This window comes from Colias croceus, chromosome 16 (genome assembly GCF_905220415.1).
Source record: "Colias croceus chromosome 16, ilColCroc2.1".
Taxonomy (NCBI): domain Eukaryota; kingdom Metazoa; phylum Arthropoda; class Insecta; order Lepidoptera; family Pieridae; genus Colias; species Colias croceus.
In genome coordinates this window covers 10015001-10029367 of record NC_059552.1, presented here as the reverse complement: position 1 = coordinate 10029367, position 14367 = coordinate 10015001, and the positions used below count along the sequence as shown (strand labels likewise).

Here is a 14367-nt window from a genome sequence, read left to right as displayed (position 1 = left end):
TTTAACATAACGACAATAATGGACATACCTAAGTCTTTATCTTCCCATGTTTTTTTAGCGTCCAATAGAGCATTGTATATTTCCTTCGACGGTTCGGTTCCGGAAAATACATAATATCGTGCTCGTACTCTTTTGAAAAATTCAATAGCAGAATAGTAAGAATTTCCATGATGCGGAACGTAAGTTAAGTCCATATATATAGGCGCAGGAGATTTCTTCTTACTAGGAGATTCTGAACCGGCCTTAGCTTCCTTGCTCTTTTCTTGATTTATTTTATTTTTATTAGTAACAGAAGAATTCGTCACTAATTTCTTAGGAGTGCTTTTTCCATCAGAAGGCAGAATTGGGCTCGGCAAACCAAGCGGTTTTCCCCACGATTCAATTGGATCTTTGGTTGAGCCCTGTCCCTTTGAATCTTTAGGTTTTTCTGACTTTTGTTCGTGGGGTGGAACTGATTTCTTTGAGTCTGACTTGAAATCCTTTAGAGAAATCACTGATTCTTCCATTTTTGTAGTTTGCTGACCAGTAGTTGGAATTTCTTGATCGAGTTCATATTTCGCTGTTATACTTGAAATAACTGTCGAGCCACTAATTTTTTTGTGCTCTTCTATAGCTTTTTCAAACTGTTTATCGGCTTCTTTTAAAAATGAGGAGACTGATACGTCTTCACTGTCTTTAAATGTGTCCGAGTCTATTTTTTCATGTGTTAAAAAGTCATCTGTTACTTTTTTGATTGAAGGTTCTCCTGTATAAAATATATCAGTAGTTTTTGCTGACGTGCTCATTTCATAATCATCCCCTGGCAATTTCCCATAAACAGACATGGACATAGGATCGTCTTGCTCTTTCTGTTTCGCATCTAATTCAAAACTGAGATTTGATCTTGGAGAGTGTGCTATTTGTGATTTAGTACTGCTGGGACTTGCCTGACCATCTTCATCACTATAGTACATCCCACTACTTTCAGTCCCCCATACGTGAGTAGCAGCTCTAGATTCTCTCGAGCTTATATCTGAAGGCGGAGTTGACATACCTGGATGGTCTAAATCGTCACTAGCTGCTGAAGAACTTCGCATGTCTCCTGCCTTCGACGAATATTTAGAATATGATTTTTCACTTTCACCAGTATCAATAATTTCTTCATATTCTTCTTTAAACTCGGAGATCGTAGTCTTAGTTGATTTTGTAGTTTTTGTGACACCATCACTTCCTTTACTTACAGTAGTTGTTTCAACTGTGACTTTTACCTTTTCAGGGCTTATAACCTCCTTCGTTGTAACCACAGTAATGGTTTGTGTGATTTCGTTATCACCATCTTTAATTAATTTTGTAAAAGTTTCAGTTTCCGTGGTTATTTCCCCAACGGGTGACCGTTTCTTTCCTTTTGATTCTGTTTGATCAACTTTAATTTCTGCTGGAACTATTTTTAATTCCGCAACAACTGGTTTATCATCTTTCTTTAACTGTTCTTTTCTTGATTCAGGAATTTTTTGTGTTAATTTCTCTTCTAGTTCCGGTGATAAGTCTTCAAACGAGGTTCCCATAGGTAAATAAACTATTTGTGTCCTGACGTCTTTTGTTGTCTCAATTGCCCCATCCTTTTTTATATTTTCAGTTACTGTTTCGGTAACAGTTTTAACTGCTGTTTCATTTGAATTCTTATTTTTTAGTTCTTCCTTAGTTATATAAGTAGTTACGTGTTGTGTTACTTTTTCACCATCGATTGTTAGAATGTTTGTTTTTTTATCAACAAAGGATTTTGTTTTTCCCGTAGATATAAAACCTTCCAAAGCAGCTTGCAAGTCACTATCAGAAGCTTTTTGATATTCAGATATAGTTATTTTAACGTCCCTTGTTGTTTCTATGGACCCGTCTGGGTATTCATCTTCAGTAATAGTTTCAACTGTTGTCCTCAAACGTCGGATATTTTTATCAGATGAGGCTAATGTTTCCCGTTTTGTGTTAGTTGTAGTAGTGCGTTTTATAATCAAAGAATTTTGGTGAATAATTTCGTTCTTAATATCGGATTCTTCTGACGTATCTTCTACAATTTCAGCATCCTCATACATTTCAGCAGATTGTGAATCATCATCAGTCGGTGTTATTTCTGAATAAATATCTTCAATTAATACTTTTTCACTCTTTTTTGTTACAATTGTGCCATCAGGATACTGGTCTTCAATAGTAGTTCTAACAGTAGTTTTAGCTTTTCTTGAATAGGTTTTATTACTTTGGTATTGTTGTTTGATAGTCGTTATGGTTGTAGTCCTAGTTATTTCGATTCCATTTTCTAATAATTTTTCAGATTTGGAATCTGTTTCAGTATGTGGTTCACCGACTTCTGTGTAGTCTGCAAAGCTTACATCCGTTTTTTCTTTATCGACTTCTGCAATTGATACTTTCACATCTTTCAACACTTCAATTGTACCGTTAGGTAGCTCAGTTTCAGTAATTGTTTCCACCGTTATTTTGATTTTCTTTGTAGGTTCATTTGCCGAAGATACCATTTCTTTAGTTGTAGTTGTTGTTACTATTTGCTTAAGTAACTTTCCATCTTTGGTTATAAAATTTTCTTTAGTTTCTATATTCACATCTTTGTTGTCTTCATTTTCGATATTCGTAGAATCAAGCACTTTAGCTTTGCTTTCATCATCTTCACAAGAGCCTTCGAGTAATGTTATTTTGGGTTGAATCTTGGCAAAAAGTTCCAGTGGTTCATCTGTTATAGATACTTTTTCGCTTGTTTTTGAAACGATAGAACCATCGGTGTACTCATCTTCGGTAACTTCCTTTGTAGTAGTTTTTGTTCTTCTAATGTTTGTTTCTATATTGTTAAAGTATTGTTTAGTTATAGTTACAGTTCTTATCCTCTTAATGGTTTCACCATTCACAACAATAGTTTCATAGTATTTTTTGCATTCTTCTTGAGGATCCTTCTCTGCAGTAAAGCCTTCAAAGCTTTGTGTGTCGTCATCACTTTGATAGTCTGAAATAGAAACCTTTACATCTCTTGTAACCTCAACAATACCTTCTGGTAACATAGATTCAGTGACAGTTTCAACCGTTGTTTTTATTTTTTTTCTTAACTTATCAATTGATGATAAAATTTCTTTAGTCGTTGTTATTGTTACGATCTGCTGAGCATTTTGTCCATTTATAATTATGCTTTTTTCTTGCTTTTCTGTATTTACTTGTTTGTCTTCTAGTATTGTAAAATCTCTTAATTCTACACTATCTAGAAGATCAGGTGCGCTGAGGTCTATAACAGATATACTACTATCTACTTTTGTATTGGAAGAACCATCAGGATATTGGTCAGTCGTAGTCACAGTCGTAAGGGTTTTCATTTTTTTTATATGCCCTTCAGTATCAGCATATTTTGTTTTAATTACTTTTGTGGTAATTGTTCTCTTAATTGACATACCCTCTTCAAATATATTTTCGACTTTGGTGGAAACATTTTCTTCTGGATCTTCATATATATTTAGGCCATCAATAATTTTTTCAATATTATTACTTCCATCAGTAGTTAATTCTTCAGTTCTTACTTCTACCTTCTTCTGTATATCCTTGGAACCGTCAGGCTTTTCTTTACAAATATTTGTCTCAATTGTTGTTTTTATAACTTTTTTATTATCTTCTACTCTTAATGTTTCTTTTTTAGTAACTGTTGTTATTGTTTCTACTACATCAATACCATTTTCTTTAATTACACGTTTACTAACATCCGTGTCTATAGTTGTATCTTCAACATTATCATGATCATCAGTTTCCCACTGGGCTTCTTGGGTTTTATATTTTCGTTTTGGTTCCTTATCTTCCTCATAGCCACTTGATTCTGTTTGATGACTCTCATCTCGAGATCCTATGCTGTCTTTGTCCACGGTGTCGTCTTTAGTTAAAATATCCATTTGAGATGTAGATCTAAGACTAGAAGAACATTCAGATAATAATGTTTGAGTGTCCTTCGTTGTGGTTGTAGAGCCATCTGAACTTCTACTCAAAGTTGTCGTTTCTATAGTTGTTTTAACGTTTTGTGGAGTTCCATCCTCTTTGGAAATTATTTCTTTTGTTGTTACAGTTGTTATTGTTTGGGTAACAACATTTTCACCTTCTTTTATTATCTTTGTGACAGTATCAGTTTCCGTCTTGATTTTGCCTACGGTTTGCGTTAGAGCTTGTATATCAGAACTATCATCACTCTCTGTCGTACTTCTAATGGTCTTCGGTACCTTTTCTGTCGATGTAGAAATTTTTTGTGTAAGGACGTCCTCGCCAACGTGTACAATTTTTGTAATTGTCTCTTCACTACCCTCTGATTTATCATATGAAATCTCGCTCTGAACCCCATCGCTCATTTTAACGTCATAAAAAGCACTGGGAGTCTTCGGAAGAGGACTGACAGGTACAGTTGGTGGTGTAGACACTCTGTCAATTTCCGAATGAACTACTAAGGATTCAGTACTTTCAGTTTTAATGCCTTGCTGTATAATATCATCAGTAAATGCTTTTTTAATAGACTCCATAAATTGTACAGCATCTTCTGAATTGTCAGTCACCATTTGCGTGGGTGGTATTCGATCTTGCTCTATTTTATCTGATTTTTGTAGATGTTTTTCCAATTGTTTTGCTGTCTTGGTGCTCGTCGTTTTCTTATCTTTTTCTGTACTTTCAAAACTATATTTTTCTTCTAAGCTAACTTCCTTGGACACGTCTTCAGAGCTACTATAAGTGCTTTCAGTTAAGACATCGGGTGATGATTTAATTATTTTCTTTTCTTTTTCAATTTTTGCATTTATTTCACCGCTGATAGAATCTTCTAATGTATGCTTTTGTTGCTGGTATAGGCTCCTAGACATAAGGTCGTGGTCCTCGGGTAGACTTCCCTTACTATCGAATATTTTGTGTTTGTCTAAGAGGTCGCCATTTGTTTGACCATTAAACTGTATCTTTCCTTGATCAATTGGTAATTCAAATTGCTTAATTATATCTAATTTTTCCGTTGGGGAGATTACTTCATCAAATGTTGAAGTATCTTCGGCTTTGCTAAACACAATATTTCCATCAGGATATTCATCCTCCGTTAAACATCTTTTGACAATCACAGTTTTTCTAATATTCTCTGATAAATTAACAAAGTATTGAGTAAATGTTGTAATTGTTCTTTTTCTTTTTAAGCATATGCTATTTTCAGTTATTGATTCTTTAAGAACATTCGTATCGATTTTCATTTTACCAAAAGATTTAAATCCATGTACTTTCAAATTATCCGAAATCAATTCAATCTCGGAAGGCATATCGAATGTAGAAGTTTCATACTTAGTTGATTCTAAAACTGTCCCTCTTAGTGGTGACGTTTCTAGTCCCGAAGGTTCTTTTTGGAAAGACTTCTCTTTATCTTCAACAGATTGTTTAACTGGGCTCGATTCCTTACCAAATGGTTGCTCTAATTTATCAATTGTCTCCTTGACGGGACTAGGTTCTTTTTCTACACGTTTTTCTTTATCATCAACTGTTTCTTTAACAGGGCTTGGCTCCCTTTCAGTTGGTTGTTCTAATTTATCAGAAACCTTTTTAACGAGAATCGGTTCCTTATCGAAAATTTTCCCTTTGTCCGCAACTGATTCTTTAACAGGGCTTGGCCCCTTACCAGTTGGTTGCTCTAATTTATCAATTGTATCCCTAACGGGGCTAGGTTCTTTTTCGAAAGATTTTGCTTTCACATCAACTGTTTCTTTAACAGGACTTGGGACCTTACTGGTCAGTTTTTCTGATTTTTCAGTAACCTCTTTAACGGGGCTAGGTTCTTTTTCAAAAGGCTTTTCTTTGTCATCAACTGTTCCTTTAACCGGACTTGACTCCTTATCAGTTGGTTTCTCTAATTTGTCGGCAACTTCTTTAACGGGGCTAGGTTCTTTTTCGAAAGGTTTTGCTTTGTCATCAGCAATTTCTTTAACAGGGCTTGGCTCCTTGCTGATTGATTTTTCTGATGTGTCAATTGTCTCCTTAACGGGACTAGGTTCTTTTTCTTTAACTGGACTTGGATCCTTACCAGTTGGTTTCTCTGACTTATCAACTGCCTCCTTTACGGGGCTAGGTTCCTTTTCCAAAGGTATTGCTTTGTCATCAACTGTTTCTTTAACAGGGCTTGGCTCCTTAGCAGTTGCTTTCTCTAATTTGTCAGCAACCTCCTTAACGGGAGTCGGTTCTTTTTCGAAATGTTTTGCTTTGTCATCAACTGCTTCTGTAACAGGGCTTGGCTGCTTAGCAGTTGCTTTTTCTAATTTGTCAGCAACCTCCTTAACGGGGCTCGGATCTTTTTCGAAAGGTTTTGCTTTGTCATCAAGTGTTTCTTTAACATGACTTGGCTCCTTAGCAGTTGCTTTTTCTAATTTGTCAGCAACCTCCTTAACGGGGCTCGGATCTTTTTCGAAAGGTTTTGCTTTGTCATCAAGTGTTTCTTTAACATGACTTGGCTCCTTACCGGTTGGTTGCTCTAATTTATCAATTGCCTCCTTATCGGGACTAGGTTCTTTTTGGAAAGGTTTTGTTTTATCATCAACAATTTCTTTAACAGGGCTTGGCTCCTTAGCAGCTTCTTTCTCTAATTTGTCAGCAACCTCCTTAACTGGGCTCGGTTCTTTTTCGAAAGGTTTTGTTTTATCATCTACTGTTTCTTTGACAGGACTTGGCACCTTACCGGTTGGTTGCTCTAATTTATCAATTGTCTCCTTGACGGGACTAGTTTCTTTTTCGACACGTTTTTCTTTATCATCAACTGTTTCTTTAACAGGGCTTGGCTCCCTTTCAGTTGGTTGTTCTAATTTATCAATAACCATTTTAACGAGAATCGGTTCCTTATCAAAAATTTTCCCTTTGTCCGCAACTGATTCTTTAACAGGGCTTGGCTCCTTACCAGTTGGTTGCTCTAATTTATCAATTGTATCCCTAGCGGGGCTAGGTTCCTTTTCGAAAGATTTTGCTTTCTCATCAACTGTTTCTTTAACAGGACTTGGGACCTTACTGGTCAGTTTTTCTGATTTGTCAGTAACCTCTTTAACGGGGCTAGGTTCTTTTTCGAAAGGCTTTTCTTTGTCATCAACTGTTCCTTTAACCGGACTTGACTCCTTATCAGTTGGTTTCTCTAATTTGTCGGCAACCTCTTTAACGGGGCTAGGTTCTTTTTCGAAAGGTTTTGCTTTTTCATCAACTGCTTCTTTAACAGGACTTGGCTCCTTTTCAATTTGTTTTTCTAATTCATAAATTGTCTCCTTAACAGGACTAGGTTCTTTTTCTAAAGGTTTTGCTTTGTCATCAGCAATTTCTTTAACAGGGCTTGGCTCCTTGCTGATTGGTTTTTCTGATGTGTCAATCGTCTCCTTAACGGGACTAGGTTCTTTTTCTTTAACTGGACTTGGCTCCTTACCAGTTGGTTGCTCTAATTTATCAATTGTATCCCTAGCGGGGCTAGGTTCCTTTTCGAAAGATTTTGCTTTCTCATCAACTGTTTCTTTAACAGGACTTGGGACCTTACTGGTCAGTTTTTCTGATTTGCCAGTAACCTCTTTAACGGGGCTAGGTTCTTTTTCGAAAGGCTTTTCTTGGTCATCAACTGTTACTTTAACCGGACTTGACTCCTTATCAGTTGGTTTCTCTAATTTGTCGGCAACCTCTTTAACGGGGCTAGGTTCTTTTTTGAAAGGTTTTGCTTTTTCATCAACTGCTTCTTTAACAGGACTTGGCTCCTTTTCAATTTGTTTTTCTAATTCATTAATTATCTCCTTAACAGGACTAGGTTCTTTTTCTAAAGGTATTGCTTTGTCATCAACTGTTTCTGTAACAGGACTTGGCTCCTTAACGGGGCTCGGTTCTTTTTCAAAAGGTTTTGTTTTATCATCTGCTGTTTCTTTGACAGGACTTGGCTCCTTACCGGTTGGTTGCTCTAATTTATCAATTGTCTCCTTGACGGGACTAGGTTCTTTTTCGACACGTTTTTCTTTATCATCAACTGTTTCTTTAACAGGGCTTGGCTCCCTTTCAGTTGGTTGTTCTAATTTATCAATAACCTTTTTAACGAGAATCGGTTCCTTATCGAAAATTTTCCCTTTGTCCGCAACTGATTCTTTAACAGGGCTTGGCTCCTTACCAGTTGGTTGCTCTAATTTATCAATTGTATCCCTAGCGGGGCTAGGTTCCTTTTCGAAAGATTTTGCTTTCTCATCAACTGTTTCTTTAACAGGACTTGGGACCTTACTGGTCAGTTTTTCTGATTTGTCAGTAACCTCTTTAAGGGGGCTAGGTTCTTTTTCGAAAGGCTTTTCTTTGTCATCAACTGTCCCTTTAACCGGACTTGACTCCTTATCAGTTGGTTTCTCTAATTTGTCGGCAACCTCTTTAACGGGGCTAGGTTCTTTTTCGAAAAGTTTTGCTTTTTCATCAACTGCTTCTTTAACAGGACTTGGCTCCTTTTCAATTTGTTTTTCTAATTCATAAATTGTCTCCTTAACAGGACTAGGTTCTTTTTCTAAAGGTTTTGCTTTGTCATCAGCAATTTCTTTAACAGGGCTTGGCTCCTTGCTGATTGCTTTTTCTGATGTGTCAATCGTCTCCTTAACGGGACTAGGTTCTTTTTCTTTAACTGGACTTGGATCCTTACCAGTTGGTTTCTCTGATTTATCAACTGCCTCCTTTACGGGGCTAGGTTCCTTTTCAAAAGGTATTGCTTTGTCATCAACTTTTTCTTTAACAGGGCTTGGCTCCTTAGCAGTTTCTTTCTCTAATTTGTCAGCAACCTCCTTAACGGGGCTCGGTTCTTTTTCGAAAGGTTTTGCTTTGTCATCAACTGTTTCTGTAACAGGACTTGGCTCCTTACCGGTTGGTTGCTCTAATTTATCAATTGTCTCCTTGACGGGACTTGGTTCTTTTTCGAAAAGTTTTGTTTTATCATCTACTGTTTCTTTGACAGGACTTGGCTCCTTACTGGTTGATTGCTCTAATTTATCAATTGTTTCCTTGATCGGGCTAGGTTCTTTTTCGAAAGGTATTGCTTTGTCATCAACTGTTTCTGTAACAGGGCTTGGCTCCTTAGCAGTTGCTTTTTCTAATTTGTCAGCAACCTCCTTAACGGGGCTCGGTTCTTTTTCAAAAGGTTTTGTTTTATCATCTGCTGTTTCTTTGACAGGACTTGGCTCCTTACCGGTTGGTTGCTCTAATTTATCAATTGTCTCCTTGACGGGACTAGGTTCTTTTTCGAAAGGTTTTGTTTTATCATCTAGTGTTTCTTTGACAGGACTTGGCTCCTTACCGGTTGGTTGCTCTAATTTATCAATTGTCTCCTTGACGGGACTAGGTTCTTTTTCGAAAGGTATTGCTTTGTCATCAATTGTTTCTTTAACAGGACTTGGCTCCTTACCGGTTGGTTGCTTTAATTTATCAATTGTCTCCTTAACGGGACTCTGTTCTTTTTCAAAAGGTTTTGTTTTATCATCTACTGTTTCTTTGACAGGACTTGGCTCCTTACTGGTTGATTGCTCTAATTTATCAATTGTCTCCTTGACGGGACTAGGTTCTTTTTCGAAAGGTTTTGTTTTATCATCTAGTGTTTCTTTGACAGGACTTGGCTCCTTACCGGTTGGTTGCTCTAATTTATCAATTGTCTCCTTGACGGGACTAGGTTCTTTTTCGAAAGGTATTGCTTTGTCATCAATTGTTTCTTTAACAGGACTTGGCTCCTTACCGGTTGGTTGCTTTAATTTATCAATTGTCTCCTTAACGGGACTCTGTTCTTTTTCAAAAGGTTTTGTTTTATCATCTACTGTTTCTTTGACAGGACTTGGCTCCTTACTGGTTGATTGCTCTAATTTATCAATTGTCTCCTTGACGGGACTTGGTACTTTTTCGAAAAGTTTTGTTTTATCATCTACTGTTTCTTTGACAGGACTTGGCTCCTTACTGGTTGATTGCTCTAATTTATCAATTGTTTCCTTGATCGGGCTAGGTTCTTTTTCGAAAGGTATTGCTTTGTCATCAATTGTTTCTTTAACAGGACTTGGCTCCTTACCGGTTGGTTGCTCTAATTTATCAATTGTCTCCTTGATCGGACTAGGTTCTTTTTCGAAAGGTATTGCTTTGTCATCAACTGTTTCTGTAACAGGGCTTGGCTCCTTAGCAGTTGCTTTTTCTAATTTGTCAGCAACCTCCTTAACGGGGCTCGGTTCTTTTTCGAAAGGTTTTGCTTTGTCATCAACTGTTTCTTTTACAGGGCTGGGCTCCTTAGCAGTCGGTTTCTCTAATTTGTCAGCATCCTCCTTAACGGGGCTCGGTTCTGTTTCAACAGGTTTTGCTTTGTCATCAACTGTTTCTGTAACAGGGCTTGGCTCCTTAGCAGTTGCTTTTTCTAATTTGTCAGCAACCTCCTTAACGGGGCTCGGTTCTTTTTCGAAAGGTTTTGCTTTGTCATCAACTGTTTCTTTAACAGGGCTTGGCTCTTTAGCAGTTGGTTTCTCTAATTTATCAGCAACCTCCTTAACGGGGCTCGGTTCTTTTTCGAAAGGTTTTGCTTTGTCATCAAGTGTTTCTTTAACAGGACTTGGCTCCTTGCTTGGTGGTTGCTCCAATTTATCAATTGTTTCCTTAACGGGGCTCGGTTCTGTTTCGACAGGTTTTGCTTCGTCATCAACTGTTTCTGTAACAGGGCTTGGCTCCTTAGCAGTTGCTTTTTCTAATTTGTCAGCAACTTCCTTAACGGGGCTCGGTTCTTTTTCGAAAGGTTTTGCTTTGTCATCAACTGTTTCTTTTACAGGGCTGGGCTCCTTAGCAGTCGGTTTATCTAATTTGTCAGCATCCTCCTTAACGGGGCTCGGATCTGTTTCTACAGGTTTTGCTTTGTCATCAACTGTTTCTGTAACAGGGCTTGGCTCCTTAGCAGTTGCTTTTTCTAATTTGTCAGCAACCTCCTTAACGGGGCTCGGTTCTTTTTCGATAAGTTTTACTTTGTCATCAACTGTTTCTTTAACAGGGCTTGGCTCTTTAGCAGTTGGTTTCCCTAATTTATCAGCAACCTCCTTAACGGGGCTCGGTTCTTTTTCGAAAGGTTTTGCTTTGTCATCGAGTGTTTCTTTAACAGGACTTGGCTCCTTGCTTGGTGGTTGCTCCAATTTATCAATTGTTTCCATAACGGGGCTCGGTTCTGTTTCGACAGGTTTTGCTTTGTCATCAACTGTTTCTGTAACAGGGCTTAGCTCCATAGCAGTTGCTTTTTCTAATTTGTCAGCAACCTCCTTAACGGGGCTCGGTTCTTTTTCGAAAGGTTTTGCTTTGTCATCAACTGTTTCTTTTACAGAGCTGGGCTCCTTAGCAGTTGGTTTCTCTAATTTATCAGCAACCTCCTTAACAGGGCTCGGTTCTTTTTCGAAAGGTTTTGCTTTGTCATCAACTGTTTCTTTTACAGGGCTGGGCTCCTTAGCAGTCGGTTTCTCTAATTTGTCAGCATCCTCCTTAACGGGGCTCGGTTCTGTTTCGACAGGTTTTGCTTTGTCATCAACTTTTTCTGTAACAGGGCTTGGCTCCTTAGCAGTTGCTTTTTCTAATTTGTCAGCAACCTCCTTAACGGGGCTCGGTTCTTTTTCGAAAGGTTTTGCTTTGTCATCAACTGTTTCTTTAACAGGGCTTGGCTCTTTAGCAGTTGGTTTCTCTAATTTATCAGCAACCTCCTTAACGGGGCTCGGTTCTTTTTCGAAAGGTTTTGCTTTGTCATCGAGTGTTTCTTTAACAGGACTTGGCTCCTTGCTTGGTGGTTGCTCCAATTTATCAATTGTTTCCTTAACGGGGCTCGGTTCTGTTTCGACAGGTTTTGCTTTGTCATCAACTGTTTCTGTAACAGGGCTTGGCTCCTTAGCAGTTGCTTTTTCTAATTTGTCAGCAACCTCCTTAACGGGGCTCGGTTCTTTTTCGAAAGGTTTTGCTTTGTCATCAACTGTTTCTTTTACAGGGCTGGGCTCCTTAACAGTCGGTTTCTCTAATTTGTCAGCATTCTCCTTAACGGGGCTCGGTTCTGTTTCGACAGGTTTTGCTTTGTCATCAACTGTTTCTGTAACAGGGCTTGGCTCCTTAGCAGTTGCTTTTTTTAATTTGTCAGCAACCTCCTTAACGGGGCTCGGTTCTTTTTCGAAAGGTTTTGCTTTGTCATCAACTGTTTCTTTAGCAGGGCTTGGCTCCTTAGCAGTAGGTTTCTCTAATTTGTCAGCAACCTCCTTAACGGGGCTCGGTTCTTTTTTGACGAGTTGTGCTTTTTCCTCAACTTTTTCTGTAACAGGACTTGGCTCTTTAGCTGTTTGTTTCTCTAATTTATCAATTGCCTCCTTAACAGGGCTAGGTTCTTTTTCGAAAGCTATTGCTTTGTCATCAACTGTTTCTTTAACAGGACTTGGCTCCTTAGCAGTTAGTTTCTCTAATTTGTCGGCAACCTCCTTAACGGGGCTCGGTTCTTTTTTGACGAGTTGTGCTTTTTCCTCAACTTTTTCTGTAACAGGACTTGGCTCCTTACTGGTTGGTTGCTCTAATTTATCAATTGTCTCCTTGACGGGACTAGGTTCTTTTTCGAAAGGTATTGCGTTGTCATCAACTGTTTCTGTAACAGGACTTGGCTTCTTACCGGTTGGTTGCTCCAATTTATCAATTGTCTCCTTGACGGGACTAGGTTCTTTTTCGAAAGGTATTGCGTTGTCATCAACTGTTTCTGTAACAGGACTTGGCTCCTTAGCAGTTGCTTTCTCTAATTTGTCAGCAATCTCCTTAACGGGGCTCGGTTCTTTTTCGAAAGGTTTTGCTTTGTCATCAACTGTTTCTTTAACAGGGCTTAGCTCCTTATCAGTTAGTGTCTCTAACTTGTCAGCAACCTCCTTAACGGGGCTCGGTTCTGTTTCGACAATGTTTGCTTCGTAATCAACTGTTTCTGTAACAGGGCTTGGCTCCTTAGCAGTTGGTTTCTCTAATTTGTCAGCAACCTCCTGAACTGGGCTCGGTTCTTTTTCGAAAGGTTTTGCTTTGTCATCAACTGTTTCTCTAACAATACTTGGCTCCTCGGCAGTTGCTTTTTCTAATTTGTCAGCAACCTCCTTAACGGGGCTCGGTTCTTTATTGACGAGTTGTGCTTTTTCTTCAACTTTTTCATTAACATGAATTGGCTCTTTAGCTGTTGGCTTCTCTAATTTATCAATTGCCTCCTTATCAGGGCTAGGTTCTTTTTCGAAAGCTATTGCTTTGTCATCAACTGTTTCTTTAACAGGACTTGGCTCCTTACCAGTTGGTTTCTCTAATTTGACAGCAACCTCCTTTACTGGGCTCGGTTCTTTTTCAAAAGGTTTTGCTTTGTCATCCACTGTTTCTTTAACAGGAATTGGCTCCTTGGCAGTTGCTTTTTCTAATTTGTCAGCAACCTCCTTAACGGGGCTCGGTTCTTTTTCGAAGATTTGTGCTTTTTCACCAACTGTTTCTTTGACAGGACTTGGCTCCTTACCGGCTGGTTGCTCTGATTTATCAATTGTCTTCTTAACGGGGCTCGGTTCTTTTTCAAAAGGTTTTGTTTTATCATCAACTATTTCTTTGACAGGACTTGGCTCGTAAGCAGTTGCTTTCTCTAATTTGTCAGCAACCTCCTTAACGGGGCTCGGTTCTTTTTCGAAAGGTTTTGCTTTGTCATCAACTGTTTCTTTAACAGGGCTTGGCTCCTTAGCAGTTGGTTTTTCTAATTTGTCACCAACCTCCTTAACGGGGCTCGGTTCTTTTTCGAAAGGTTTTGCTTCGTTATCAACTGTTTCTGTAACAGGGCTTGGCTCCTTAGCAGTTGCTTTTTCTAATTTGTCAGCAACCTCCTTAACGGGGCTCGGTTCTTTTTCGAAAGGTTTTGCTTTTTCATCAACTGTTTCTTTAACAGGGCTTGGCTCCTTAGCAGTTGCTTTTTCTAATTTGTCAGAAACCTCCTTAATGGGGCTCGGTTCTTTTTCGAAAGGTTTTGCTTTGTCATCAATTTTTTCTTTAACAGGACTTGGCTCCTTACCGGCTGGTTGCTCTGATTTGTCAATTGTCTCCTTAACGGGAATCGGTTCTTTTTCGAAAGGTTTTGTTTTATCGCCAATTATTTCTTTGACAGGACTTGGCTCCTTACCGGCTGGTTGCTCTGATTTATCAATCGTCTCCTTAACGGGAATCGGTTCTTTTTCGAAAGGTTTTGTTTTATCGCCAATTATTTCTTTGACAGGACTTGGCTCCTTACCGGCTGGTTGCTCTAATTTATCAATTGTCTCCTTAACGGGACTAGGTTCTTTTTCGAAAGGTTTTGCTTTGTCATCAACTGTTTCTTTAACAGGA

General features: G+C 38.4%; 1 protein-coding gene across 1 annotated transcript in view; it reads right to left on the bottom strand.

Annotated features, from left to right (window-relative positions):
• Positions 1-14367, bottom strand: part of LOC123698746 (microtubule-associated protein futsch-like) — a 101208-nt gene that overhangs the window by 3221 nt on the left and 83620 nt on the right. Inside the window, exon 9 of the mRNA XM_045645494.1 lies at positions 29-14367. This exon is cut by the window's right edge and continues 5768 nt beyond it. Within this exon, the coding sequence (XP_045501450.1) occupies positions 29-14367 (14339 nt within the window). The remainder of the gene's footprint in view (positions 1-28) is intronic.